Source organism: Carlito syrichta, unplaced genomic scaffold, assembly GCF_000164805.1.
Source record: "Carlito syrichta isolate Samal-C Ts95f unplaced genomic scaffold, Tarsius_syrichta-2.0.1 Scaffold307284, whole genome shotgun sequence".
Classification (NCBI taxonomy): domain Eukaryota; kingdom Metazoa; phylum Chordata; class Mammalia; order Primates; family Tarsiidae; genus Carlito; species Carlito syrichta.
Window position 1 is genome coordinate 194,701 of NW_007251380.1, and position 15,336 is coordinate 210,036.

Genomic DNA, 15,336 nt, shown 5'->3' on the forward strand with positions numbered 1-15,336 from the left:
TATAAAACATCATGATCTCAATTTTCCAAAATGTGAATATGAGAGAGTGCCATAAATACAAAAGTAAAGACTTAATCATGTCACATTTTGGTGTATTTCTATGGGAAGTATTATGGTAGAGTGACATTAAATCAATTTACTTCCCTGCTAGTTTTCTGATATAACTAAAAATAAAATGTACTGCAATAAAACTTATTCTTACAGAGCTGAAGTCAAACCAATGATGACTGAATCATATCTCTAATGGGTTATTTTTCTTCCCTGGGAAGATACTTGTGTGACACTATCTACAAAGCATGAACTACCTTGTTGAGTGATGTCTAGATTAACTGTACTTGATATCCACAAATGACTATTATAGTTCCAAACTGGATGATGGGATGGCAAGCTTAATTAGATAAACTGCCAATTTTATCTCTAGGTTCTAAAGATCATGCGACTGAATCGCATTATACAAAAGAAATTTCTCATGAAATAGTTCACAAGTTGCTTCAAAGAGACAAGGCTACTCCCAAATAAAACACAGAGAGAGGTGAAGTCATGAGTAGGGCACTTATGCTTCACATGCATAAACTGGTCCATATGAAAGCTGGCAGAAAAAATCTGTATGACAGGAGAAATTCAAGATTTTTCAGGTTTGAATATTATTGATGGCATTATAACTCAGCATGTTACTTGGCAATGTATGTTAAGAGCCACAGAAACTTTCAGACTCTTTGGCAGAGTCATTCCACTTCTAGGAATCCATCATAAGGAGAAACCCCACTAGTACTATTACTACTAAATTATAGTTTAATCAATTGATGAAATATGATCTAGCCTTTTAACAAGAGGGATATGTAGAAACAAAAAATGTGCTTATAATAGAAAGAAAATTGAAAAAGAAACTTATAAACCATATTACTACTACATTATGGAAACAAACAAAAATGTACATTGAAAAAGACACTGATTTACATATAACAAAATGATGATTTAGTCCCCACAGAGACATCAAGACAGTATTTCTTAGGAAAGCTGAGTTGATCTTTTACTTTCAAAAGGATTTTATCTTTAGAAAAGCACAAATTTTATGCCAGGTGCTAGTCAATTGTGTCTTATTAATTTCCAAAACAAACAGAGGAGAGTGCCATGCAATTTCCATTACACACACTTCACCATTAGGACCAGGGTTTATTAGCTTGACACTGCTCCAGGAATAATGGTTTCATTGCCCCATAACTCAGCAATGCGGAACTTCTGAAAAATGTTGTCATGTTAAACACAGTCGTATTTTTCAGTTTCCATTATGCTAACACAAAGACCATTTGCTGTAAAGAGCTCGCTCTGCGTGTAGAGCATTCCTTCATGGGTCTTAGACTTACCTCATTGCTATGTTATATGATTCCGGATGAATACAAGTTTGGTCCAAAGGATTTGGCTTCAGAAAAACATTCACTGTAGCTTTGCTCTTCTTTTTGCCCTGCTTTTCATCTGAGACCTCAACACCTGCTGAAGATGTCAAAGCAACTCCTTGAATCTGGCCTGAAGATTCAGTTTGCTGACCACTGTAACCATGTAAAACCAGAAAAACAAAACAAAACAAATTTTAAGAAAGAGAGGAGATTGGGCAGAAAAAGAGTCTTTACTTTAAAACGTGGTTATTTCTCTGCCATACAAATAGACAAAAACAGCAACCAGATTCTGACCTTTCACTTCATAGAAACCGCCACTTATTTGTTTAAACCACCATTATTAGGGCTTTCTGTTACCTAAGGCCAAAAACATTCTTAACTGATTCAGTCTGTATAATTGACATTCTAGGAGAGAACAGAGAAAAATGGAGGAAAAAAAAAAAAATTTCTTAGGGCTAAAGAAAAACAAGTTCTCAAAAGAACATAGTGTAGAAGAAGATGAGTAGAAAAAGACTCATCATCAACATATTGTGAGGAAACTTTAGAATGTAAATAATTTTTAAAACCCCAAAAAGTTTTTAAGAAAGAAAAATAAAAAGATTACTTCAAAAGGATCTGGAATCAGACTAGCATCAGATTTCGTTATTGGCAAACATCACACTGGATGTCAGAACACACTAGAACAAATATCTTAAAAGTTCTGAGAGAAAATAATTTTGAATCTAGAATCATCTACCTATCCAAACTGAGGAGGGCAAATTAAAATCAATTCCAGTCATGTAAGTATAACTAAGGATCTTGCTTTGTAAGATTTTTTTAATTTACTTTTTTTAAACCTCTTCTCTTTCTTTCCTTGCTCCTTCCTCCCCCATCCTCTGTCATGTATGCGTATCTGATCACATGCTTGCTTAAGAATTCCAGAGTCTAATTATAAAACAGACCAGGAATGGAGTCCGGATTGTAAGATCCTCCCACCACAGGGTGGGTCATAAAATGGTTAATCCATAATCTGACTGCAGCCGAGGTAACACCAACAAGACCTCCAGGAAAACCACCACCTGAGATAAGCCATAAGAACATGATGCACAGACTTGTACCCTGGGCCACCCTCGCAGGCTTCCCATACCTAGTTTCCCTTTAAGAACCCCTCTAATCAGTCTGAAAATTAAGGTGGTCTTGTGACTTTAGTCTGTCATTTCCTCAGGTTGCCAGTTCTTGAATAAAACCTAATTTTTTCCTTTCACCAACTCTCATCTCTCGAAGTTGGCTTTCTAGCAATGAGTGGTGAGCCTTGGGTCCACTTAATAAGAACTTAAAGATAACCCATATAGTTTCTCTAAAAAGATTTCTTAAGGATAAACTCCAACAAAAACAAAGAATTCAAGAAAAAATTAATATGAGATACAAGAAACTGTGATGAGCACAGGCACCATAAAAACTTATTAAGTTAAATAACTGCTTATAAAAATGTAAAATATTTAATACATTAATATATTAAATAACAGTCTGAAACTAAAATCTCAGGTCATCTCATCATGGGCAGTACACAGAATTGAAGGGAAGGAGACTAGGAAGAGCCCAAAATTTCTAGTCTTCTCTGGGAGGACAGAGACACCTATTATCTCCAGAGGTCAGTCCAAAATAAATTTAATGATAATCATCAAAAGAAAAGAAGATGCATAACTTTGAAATCACTGAGGAGAGAAACAAGGAGAAAATTTATTAAGTGATAAATCTAGCCAACAGCATAAATGGAAAAGAATCAGAAAGCATCATAGACACAAAATGCATAATAAGATGAAGGATTAAGTTCAAACATATCAATAAATATAATAATTGTGAATGTATTAATATTATATTGAGCAAAATCATGAAATACAGGTATATATTTACAAGAGCCAAATCAAAAATTAAATGCCATTGAAAGTATGAAAAGTTAAAAAATATCAGGCATATTCTGAAAAGGCTAATATACTAATATTGCCAGCAAGCAAAATACATTTAAAAGCAAAAAATATTCAATTAGTTAGCAGTATTTCATTCTGAATACAGACATGAACTATCAAGGAGATTTAACAGTTATGAATCTTCAAGTACCTAATTATCAGTGGAAAAAAAATATAAGGCTTTAAAATAGCCTCGATGTTCATCAATAAGACACTGGTTAGATTAAATTATGGTTCATCCACACAGTTAAGTATTATGTAGACATTATAAAGAATGAAAAGTAGAAACCTATACGTAATAATGTGAAAAAAGATCCAAAAGAATGAAACAAATAAAGCAATCTTCAAATAATTGAATAACATGACTCCTTCTGTACACACTTTAAAAGTACTAACCACATACACACAAAGTGACATAAACATAAATTTACTTTCTGGAAGCAATATGTAAAAAACTATTTTGAAGTGAGAAGTAAAGGCACCATTTCAATTTATTCTTTTTACAACTGTTTGAATTAATTTTCTAACCAAGTGTTCAAAAAACATATAAACTAACAAATACAGAATTATTTTATCCTAATTTTTTCCTCCATTTCTGGCTGCTGAGTTTTGTAACCTACTTAGAATTTCCACCACTCCAATGTTCTGCAAAATGTCCCCATGTTTTCTTCTGGCACTTTTATAGTTTTGCTGTTTTTACATTTACGTCGGATACATCCACAGTTTATTTGGCTATAAGAAGTGAGGTGGGACTACAGCTTCCTCCACACATATCAAACTCCCAGTTGTCATAATACCATTTAATGGCTAATTAATCAATTTTTCCCTACTATTTCATATCATAAACTAAATTCCAACCATGTTTCAAAGGATTTCAGACTTTATTCTGTTCTATTTCTATATCAAAACTAAACTGTATAATCACTATAACTTTATAATGTATTCTACTATCCTATGGAGCTGGTTTTCCCTTATGCAGTCTTTTCCAAATAAAGATTATTTTTCCATATGACCTTTATTATAATTTCATCAAAAGAAAAATATACATAGGAATGAACCAGGTAGTCCAAAGTAGCAGATACATAACAGCTATTCTTTTATGATTATGAAATGCTAAGAAGTTTAATTTCTTTGCTTTTGTGCTTTAGCTCTTAATCGACACTATTGATAATAAGTGCTTTTGCCAATTTTCAGTGAGGAGGAAGTGGAGAAGTTCCACACTTAGGGAACAGCTATATTAGTATGAAGTTGTCATTGTGAAGTCACTTTTGTCACTTCATCTTATACCAGCCATTCCCATTTGTTATGCTGCACTCGAGCTGGCCTTCACCTCATTTCTTGAATACACCAGTTAATCCTGCCTTAGGACTTTGTACACTTACTGTTTGCTTTGTCTGGAATGCTTTCTTTCCAACCCCTGTTTGTCTGGCTCCTTCATTTCATTCAAAATCTACTCAGATAGCTTTTCAATAAAGAACTCATCTAAAGCAGTTGTACTACTCCCCAAGAAAGTGCGCTATCTCACCGTTTTAATTCTTATAGTGCTTACTACTATCTGAAACTACTTATTTTACTAGTGTGTTTACTGACTGTATCACACTTTAAAGTATAACTCTGTGAGATCAGGGAATCTACTGGCCTGTTCATTGCTATATTCTCAATGCCTAGCAAAGAACAGACAATCAGTATTTACTGAATGAAGTCATGAACAATGGGCACCTAGAATTTATACCAGTCAGAAAAAGTCGACTATAGAATCAAAAGTGGACACTTCAGTCATTACCTGCAAAATGTTCGGATATAATCCTGGTTGACTCTGATGAAGCCAGCACACTGTTGGAAGGATTTTGGACCCAGCCCTTTTACTTTCTTCAGCTGTTCTCGGTTGATGAAGGGTCCGTTTTTCTCTCGCCATTCAATAATATTTTTGGCCCTGTTGGCATTGAGTCCTGCAATATGCCTTTACGAAAACCCAAAATAAGATAAACAAAATGAGCAAACTAAAAAAACAAAGATCTCATCTGAAAAGACAATGATATAAAACATTTGGATCATAAAAACAACTGCCATGACATCTTGTCATATGTCTAAATTAAGTTAACCCAAAAGGGAGTTAAATAAAAAGGTGAAAAAGTTGTCCAAGAGGAAAAAACAATAACGGAGTGAAAAATAAGATGCTGGTAAATTAGTTAACACTGATGCAAGAAAAAGAACTGTTCCTTGCATTATTTCTACACTGTTCCCATTCCTTATATTTGTAAATCAAGTAATAATTCTGCCTATTTCTGCTCAGCTTACAAAATAAGTTAGCAGCAGAAGTTTGAATGGCTACAATTGTGTTGTACCTTTTTTGTTGTTGCTGTTGGCCTTTTTCATTACTGTAAGAGTAAAATATAGAAAGGTATTTATCTATGAATGTCATGGTTAGTATAAAAATATGAAAACTATATAATTAGGTAGTTTGCTTGGTGTTAATTAGAAGATTATTACTTCAAGAGCAAATGTTTATTGAGAGCTTACCATGTAAGTCCTTTACATACACAGTCTTCCACCTTGGAAAGGTAATTTGTTACTGAAAATTCCCATATTGGGAAATTCTCTTAAAATGTAAATAGAATACCTAAGATTAGTATTTCAGAGAATCTAAATTCTAACTTTGAAATTCCATATGTAGAATTATGAAATGTTTATAGCTATGGGAGAAAATCAACAAAGGGATATTTTCTGCTGTACCTATTTCAGTGGCAAAGATCCAGATTAGAGAATTTCATGGTGCATTAGCAGACTTATGTAATAAATGTAAAGCTCTGACGAAAAAGCATCTCTTTTATAACCACAGGAAAATAAAAGACAAGAGTATATACAATGTGATTGTAGTATGATGGAAATTTTGACAGGGGACTTGTGGAATCAGGGTAAAAATATGGTAACCAGACTTTATTTTTTGGTTACTGCCAGCTTTGACAGATGCATGCAAGAGCCTGAACTAGTGAAAAATATCTACTCTCATGTGGTGGGAAACAGCTCTTTTCCATGTTAACCTTATTTAAATTCTATTAGCGACACTAATGCACTCAATGCTTACCATATGCTCTTCACTTTAGATTTGCAATATCAAAAATGATAATGTGAATTGTTACAATCTTTTCTTAAATGATGTCTTCCCCTCTGACTGATTACCTAAAGCAATGTATAAACCCATAGAGTTGCTCTACTTGACAACTTTACACACATGTCCCGTTGTTCTAGTGAGTTTAGACTGGATAGCCAGTTAAATTCAAGATTCTGTGATCTTCAGCCACAGACTTCTTGTCTCACCTTAACAAAACTTCTGAACAGATGTTAATATCCACTCCCACAAAGCTGACACATTCTTCTACAACACTGTCCAGGGTTGCCTTGAGTAAAGTCTGGGATACATCATGCTGAAAAGACAAAGATCAAATATCAATCAAAATGGAAGGAGATGCAGTTCCTAGACGATTCCATTACTCTGCCTGTATTACTGGTAGTTGGCTGACACATACTATGGTAAATTTCTTCATTCCTCTTAAACACGCTGTTAGCAGATGTAATTGAGCTGAACTCAAGGAATCTGTGTTTTCTTACTCTTTAAGATACTCATACACCTGACTTGAATATAAAGCACTGATACTTTCCCCTTGTCTGAAATTCTGAAAGTTTGAGCAGTGGTTTTCAAACTTTAGCTTGCATTAAAATCACCTGTAGGGCTTATTAAAATGCAGTATGATAGTCTCCACATCCAGAATTCTGACTCAGTAGGTTTGGGGTGGGCCTGATAATTTGCATTCTAACAAGTTCCCAGGTAATACTGTGGCTGCTGGATCACAATTTGAGAAATACTGTTTTCTATCATGCATATACTGCTGTATAGTGTTATTCTCACTTGCATATGATTCTGTCCTTAGTTCTTAAGAGAAGAAAACATAAGTTATAACAGGAAGCAGCACAATGTTATAATAGTTTTAGACAGTAAACCAAACTTTCATGTTTCATCAAATTAAAGGTAATGTTTATATGAAGCACCACTATTTTATGTACCACTAAGAAATAAAATACACTGTCAATCAAACCATGACACATGCTTTCTTATTGCTTAACATTTTTATTTTATTTTTTAAATATTATAAGAGTCTTCAGACTTAATAGAAACTTTAAAAATCATGTCATGTATACATAAAAAGAAAAATATAAGCAATGTAAATTGACAAAAATAGTCCTAAAATTTCTTCACATGCAGTAATGTGTTGAACTCTTCTGAATTACTTTTACACTCAAAGTCATGTGTCAAAGTTTCTCATCCAGTATTGTCTTTTATGTTTTCAAGACCCTTAGTAATGCAGTATTTCATTAAAAAGCAATCCTCTATTGTCTCTGGATTTTCTTTCAAGCTTCAGATGTTCACTCTTACAAGCTCTGATAATAGTAGCCCTATCTTAATCTTAACAGAAGGCATCAACAGAAGAAATTTTGGACAGCAACAAAGTCTTTTTCTGAAATGTCCTTAAATGGTCTATTGTTCAATGGTTTGTTAACTAAAACAGCGAGAGGCTTGCTGTTCAGCCACATCTCCACGAATAACAACCAAGTTCATGCAAAAACTATACTATGATTAACCACAGGACCAACAGTAAATGCAGGGCACCATTAATTGTAAGCTGTATCCTGATTTCAGAGATGCTAAGGTGGAAGAAAATGTCCTTCTTACATGTATGAAATGCAGTATTTTAGAGTAAAAATTTGACTTACTGAAGGTTACAACAACTAATACACTTGATATTCATAATTCTGAAATTAATGATCCTCTAGTTGTTGCTTATAGTCATGAAACTGTGGATTAGCAGACTTTTCTTTTCCTAATGTCTCAAGGAAACAAGGAAGAGTAGTATAATATAGTCCCCAAGTATTGTGATTACATTTTTACCATTTAATAACAGCATGAGTTTTTGTTCTGGAAGATCGACTGAAGGGTACAGGAGTACTTCGTATTTCAGAGATAACCTACTTGGTAGGTATCCAGGCCACAGTTAAAAATTTTGAATATAATTTCAAAACTCTAATAAGCAAACATAAGCATGAAAGAGACACAGAGTAAAACTTAAGACTTTTCTGAGAAACTGATTACTCTTGAACCACACTCTTTAAGAAGTCACATAGTCTTTTCTTTCTAAGTAGATGAGAAACAGCAAAATGAAAGGGGACTTCCAAAAATAGAAAGGGTAGGAGATAGTATGACAATACAAAGGCAAGCACAATTATAGCAACAAGGAACAAATATTTGAGGAAAAAAATAAAATTATAAACAAATGGGGAAAAGGGAGAGTAATAGTTGGGAGCCACCCAACTAAGAACAAGCAAATCTATATTGCACTTCAAAGCACACCAGATGTTAAGGACAGCAAAATGAGGAATCATCCAGCAGACCACTTGGTTGCCTCTCCTGCCTCTAGCCTCCAACCTCCTTCCCCTCCTTCCACATAGAAACCTGACCATGTTTCATACATTTACTCAATTTCTGTAAGGCCATAGGCTTTGGGGAAGTTGGCCCCAGCTCGAGCAGACAATACTGAGTGGCTAAAACCTGTGTTTTTTTAGTAGGGCTCGGTGGCTCAGCCTGTAATCCCGCGCCTTTGGGAGACTGAGGTGAGTGAATTGCCTGAGCCCACGGGTTCAGCCTGTAATCCCGTGCCTTTGGAGACTGAGGTGAGTGGATTGCCTGAGCCCGCCTGGGCAGGCGAGACCTCATCTCTACAATAAATCAAAAAATTAGCTGGGTGTGGTAGCACGCGCCTGTAATTCTGGCTACTCGGAAGGCTGAGGAGGAAGGATCACTGGAGCCCAGCAGGTCGAGGCTGTGGTGGCCGGGAGCGGCCACTGCACTCCAGTCTGGGTGACAGAGTGAGATTCCAACTCAAAATAAAATAAAATAAAATAAAACCTGCGTTTTTTAAACTGAGGGTTGTGACCAATTGACAAGTCATAAAAACAATTTGGTGACTTGCTACTGGCATGAAAAAAAGAATCAGGAAAGAAATGGATCACATAGAGCACTTGCACATGTCCTAACATGGAATAAACAATATAATAAACAGTGTAGCCAATTGAGACTATCATGTGAGAGGAATATAGCATAAATTGGTCAGGCATAGGTATTTGGTTCACTGGTATCTTATTCAATCTCCTGACATATTATGGCCAATTTGACCATTAATTGATAGAAGGATTAAAGAGTAACTTTACGGGCTAGGCTTGGTGGCTCAGCCTGTAATCCCAGCACTTTGGGAGGCTGAGACGAGTGGATTGCCTGAGCCTATGGGTTCGAGACCCATCCAGGTAACTTGGCGAGATTTCGTCTCTACAATAAATAAAAAATTAGCTGGTTGTGGTAGCACATGCTTGTAGTTCTGGTTACACAGAAGGCTGAGGCAGAAGGATTGCCAAAGCCCAGCAAATCAGGCTATGGTGGACGGGAGCATGCCACTGTACTCCAGTCTGGGCGACAGAGTGAGACTCTAACTCAAAAACAAACGAACAACAACAACAACAACAACAAAAAAACCAAAGAGTAACTTTACAGAGTTATAAAGCAAAGTATATGAGAAACTTATCATCTAGTGACAAAGTGCTGTTTCTTTCAACCTAGTTACAGACTTTCATGTATTTTTCAGAAAGGACATTACTGAGTATAACAGTTTTCAAATTCTCAGCAATTGTTATATTTCAAGTTACTACAAGCTGCCTTTAAAATGAATCATTTTATACTCAGAAGAAAAAAAGGATAGTGAAATAAAAACTGTAGAGGTAAGCTCAACTACCAGATTTGAAAGTGTTAACAGTGACAAAATTGAGGGAAAATGTTGACTAATCAATAATCTTCGATTTAAGGCAAAAATTGGTGTGGATGTGGAACAACTGAAATGCTCAAAATATCATGATAAGTGCATTTTAGGTCAGAAATGCAAGGCAAGGCAGCTTTATGGAGGATTGATTTTATACTGTTTAAATGTAGCTTCACACACCTAACCCTTAACTGTACCCCACAAAACCATAATAAAAAATACTGATTAAATATTTAAAAAATAATAATAATAATAAATGTAGCTTCACATAAAACTAAATTAGACATATTTATACAACGCAAAAATGCATTATTGCTCAATATAAATTAAGCTAGATAAACCAAAAAGAAACAAAAATCGAACAAATATCTATGAATACCAAAATGTACTCAAGAAGATACAGAAAATCTGAGCACACCTATAATAAGAGAGTTAAACTGGGCTCGGTGGCTCAGCCTGTAATCCCACGCCTTGGGAGGCTGAGGTGAGTGGATTGCTGTGGGTTCGAGACCCGCCTAGGCAACCTGGTGAGACCTCATCTCTAAAATAAATCAAAAAAATTAGCCAGGTGTGGTAGCGCGCACCTGTACTTCCAGCTACTCAGAAGGCTGAGGTGGAAGGATCGCCGGAGCCCCAGCAGGTCGAGGTTGCAATGGCCGGGAGCGGCCACTGCACTCCAGTCTGGGTGACAGAGTGAGACTCCAACTCAAAAATAAAATAAAATAAAATAAAATAAGAGAGTCAATCAGTAATCAAAAATCTCCCAACAAAGAAAATTCGAACCAGACAGTTTCATTAGTAAATTCTACCAAACATTTCAAGAACACCAATCCTTCTGAAACTCTTTCAAAAAATGAAGAGGAGGCAACACTTGCCAACTCATTCTATGTGAACAGCATTACCTTGATATCAAAATCAAACAAAAATAACATAAGAATAAAAACAAAACCTACAGACTAATTATCCTTATGAATGTAGATGCAAACATCTTCAATAAAATACTAGCAAACCAAATCCATCAGCATATTAAAAGGATTATACATGATATACATATAATGCATTCAGTATGTATAAATTTAGGAAGCAGACTCACATTGTTTTCATTTGAAGACAATCTTTCTTGACATTTTTAATTATTTTACATTTAAAATTTTTTTTTATTTTATTTTTCAAGCTGGAGTCTCACTCTGCTACCCAGGTTGGAGTGCAGTGACATGTTCACAGCTACTGCAGCCTCAACCTGCTGGGCTCAGGCAATCTTTCTACCTCAGCCCTTCAAGTAGCTGGGACTATAGGCATGTACCACCATGCCTGGCTAATTTTTTTTTAATTTATTGTAGAGACGAGGTCTCTTCACATTGCCCAGGCTGGTCTTGAACTCCTGAACTCAGGCAATCCTCTTGCCTCAGTCTCCTAAAGGGCTGCAATTACAGGCATAAGCCACAGCATCTGGCCTTCTCTTGACATTTTTAAACTTCTAATTTTAAAATAATTTCACATAGAGCGTCCAAGAGTAGAAAAAAAAATTTTTCTTTAAAGCCTTCCCTCATATAAATAAATACTTTAGTTTGTATTTTCAAATAACAAAAACATTATCTCACATGTATATAACACAATTACTAAAATTAGACAACTTATTAATATAATATTATCTAACATACAGTCCATATTCAAATTTCATCAACTGTACCAATTCTTCTTTGGAGTGTTTTCTTTCAAATCCAGAATTTAATCCAGGATCACATATTGCATTTAGTTGACTGTCCTGTTCATACTCTCTGCTAGGTACTTCCAAAATGGTTCCCGACGATCCCCAAATCCTGGTATTCTTGTACTTGTGTAATCCCCTCCCACTGAGTATATAATTGATTGGTTAACTTGTCTGAATATATTGTTATTAAGATTATTTTACCACTCACAATCATCCATTTGTGTAAAAAGGTATTTTCCATCTTAACTCAATTAAAATTAAAAATGCTGTAAGCTTATATGTATCATACATATAAGCTTACAGCATTGCTCTCATATATTCTGGACTGGGGAAAAAAAAATCATAAACAGCCTGTATCTATACATTATCTTAAATCTGTTCTAATTTTTATATTTGAGTATTTAAAAATTTATATTTAAATATAAATAACATAGTATTTAACTTTATGATCAGTAGTAAAGGTATATATTATTTTAAGAAACTTATTTTGAATTATGCTTAATTATAGAGAAAGATATATACATACATTCAAATATATGTGTGATGGGTGTCCTGGTCGTGATGTAAAACGTATTTCCTAGTGTGTAATGATCAAAAGATATGAAAAACAATGGTCTAAGCCAATCATGATGGTCTCATTTCATTTATTCAGTTATGGCAAATCAAATACGAGGGTAAATCTGCCAGGCATTTCAGAAGACTTCACTGCTCTTAGAGACCCTTATAAGGGCTTGTCTTCTTTTGATTCAAGTTTGACTCCTGCAACCAGAGTAAGCATTGCATCATGTGATGGGATTAGCTTGAGGAAAAGCTGACTGAGGATGGCAGGTAGCACACACTAAAAGATGGTTCTTCGTGACACTCATGAGCTTCTGAGTTAGTTAGTTCTGGACTCACCCCTCCTCTGAGCTTTCTGTAATAAAACTCTTTATTGTTTAACCAAGAATAATAAATTTCCTTATTGTTCAGGCCACTATGAATTGGGATCTCTGATGATTTTCTCACTAAAGCAGTCACTTTAGTAAGGGCCCAAAGAATCACCACACTACCAAAACCCTTGAGATTTGACTCTCAGGCATTGTTGTTAGGCTTGATAATAGCAATAATTGAATCTGCACAACAATCTTAAGAAATGTATATATGATTTTATTCAGCATCTTCATATATGAGAATTTAATCCAAAGAAATAGCAAGAAACATGTCCAAAGGGGTTTGTGCATATGTACACTCTAAATATCCACACAGAGGGGACGCATACAAATAAACTGTGGAACAGCCACACGGTAAACTATTGTGAGGTCATTAAAAAAAGCACACAATAGGCCAGGTGCAGTTGCTTAAGCCTATAATCCCAGTACTTTGGGAGTCCTAGGCGAGAGGATTGCCTGAGACCAAGGGTTTGAGACCAGCCTGGGCAACTTGGTGAGACTTTGTCTCTACAATAAATCAAAAAATTAGTTGGATGTGGTGCTCATGCCTGTAGTTCCAGCTACTTGGAAGGCTGAGGCAGAAGGACTGCCTGAGCCCACCAGATCGAGGCTGTGGTGGTCGTGAATGTGCCATTGCACTCCAGTCTGGGCGACAAGAGTGAGACTCAGATTCAAAAAAACAGAACAAAAAAAACCGCAATAGATCAGCTATTTCACCAAAATGCCCTACAAGAAAAAAGTCCCAAGGTAACATACTGAATTAAAATATTTTTTAGCCGGGCTCGGTGGCTCAGCCTGTAATCCCGCACCTTTGGGAGGCTGAGGTGAGTGGATTGCCTGAGCCCGTGGGTTCGAGACCCACCTGGGCAGCGAGACCTCATCTCTACAATAAATCAAAAAATCAGCCAGGCGTGGTAGCGCATGCCTGTAATTCCGGCTACTTGGAAGGCTGAGGCGGAAGGATCGCTGGAGCCCAGCAGGTAGAGGCTGCGGTGGCCGGAAGCAGCCACTGCACTCCAGCAGTCTGGGCAACAGAGTGAGACTCCAACTCAAAAAAAAAAAAAAAAATTTTTTTTAATTTTCCTAGCAACTACTTATATAAAAGAAATTTCTGTAAGTACTGCTGCCAGCTATTATTATAAATTTTGCCTACATTCTTTCCCAACTTTTTTCCTTAGGAAAGTACTAAAGTGTTACACTATTTTCTAAAAGTAAAATTGATATATATTTGGGGAAAGGGACACTGAACAAAATTCCATCTTGTCTCCATAATAATGTCTTTGACATTAAGGCAGAGGCATTCATTTTGCCATTCTAAAAACATTTTCTAAGTAACTATTATGTACCAGACACTGTGCAAGTTGTGCTAATTGTTGAAAGTACAGAAAAAACAATATGGCCTCATTGTCTTCAAGAAACTCCATTCCGATTTGCTGAAAGTAGAGTTGTGACACATCACCCTACCAGTAGTCACCAGTAGAAGAGGCAAGAAGCTCCCAGGACTGACTGCCAATAATCCCCAAGGACTTGATGCCAGGAAAAATGGACTGTTCCATATTTAAACACAAGTTACCAACTCTAAATTTTTGGGCAAGTTATTTGAATTGTATAAACAGTCTCTCTCCAAATCAAGGAGATACTGTTTGGGGCATTACATTTTTACTAAAAGATTTATTGAAAGGGATACTTAGTGATCATTTACACACTAGTCAGCTTTCTTGAGATCAGAATTCCCATTTTTATTATTACTCTACCACAAATTTCTAAAGAATTATTCATCAAACTGCTGTGTTTTATTTTGCCCTGAAGCACTAAAATTATCTCACAGTTTAAAAAAAAGTTATTCTAGATGAAACACTGGACTGCAGCTTCTAGAGCAACAAAATTTCACTTTAGTTATCCCCACATTAAACTTTAAGTCTGTTACCAAGTGGTTTACTAGTGCAATATTCATACATAAGTCTTTATTTTATCCATCAACACCCAATCATGTCCCTTCCTATTGCCAGTATACAAAATGCAGTCAGAAAACGAAAGACGCAAAAAACATTTACAGGTGCAGGGTGACTAGAGTTAATGAGAACATACTGTATTTCTGAAAAATGCAAAGAGAATGAATGTTGAGTGCTCCCATCACAAAAATGATAACTATGTGGCAATGCATTTGTTAATTAGCTAGAGGTAACCATTCCACAATGTGTATATACCTTAAAACATCCTGTTGTACATGATAAATAAATATGATGTTATCTGTCAAACTAAAAAACAAAAAAGAAAATAAATTCCTGATTAACCTATAGAAAAAAGGGGGGGAATCCCAGTTCTATAGGGACAGTCTCCCCAATTTCATATAAAGCAACTTTATGTCTTCATCTTGCATTTACTTTTCTTTTCTTTTTTTTTTTTTGAGTTGGAGTCTCACTCTGTCGCCCAGACTGGAGTGCAGTGGCCGCTCCCGGCCACCGCAGCCTCGACCTGCTGGGCTCCGGCACTCTT

At 35.7% G+C, this 15,336-nt stretch overlaps 1 protein-coding gene across 1 annotated transcript in view; it reads right to left on the reverse strand.

The window, feature by feature from the left end:
* SRBD1 (S1 RNA binding domain 1) overlaps nt 1-15,336 on the reverse strand; it is a 237,641-nt gene that overhangs the window by 19,549 nt on the left and 202,756 nt on the right. The window contains exons 17-19 of the mRNA XM_008064317.2: nt 6,659-6,765; nt 5,124-5,300; nt 1,365-1,547 (exon numbers count right to left, since the gene is read on the reverse strand). Coding sequence (XP_008062508.1) covers nt 1,365-1,547; nt 5,124-5,300; nt 6,659-6,765 — 467 coding nt within the window. The remainder of the gene's footprint in view (nt 1-1,364; nt 1,548-5,123; nt 5,301-6,658; nt 6,766-15,336) is intronic.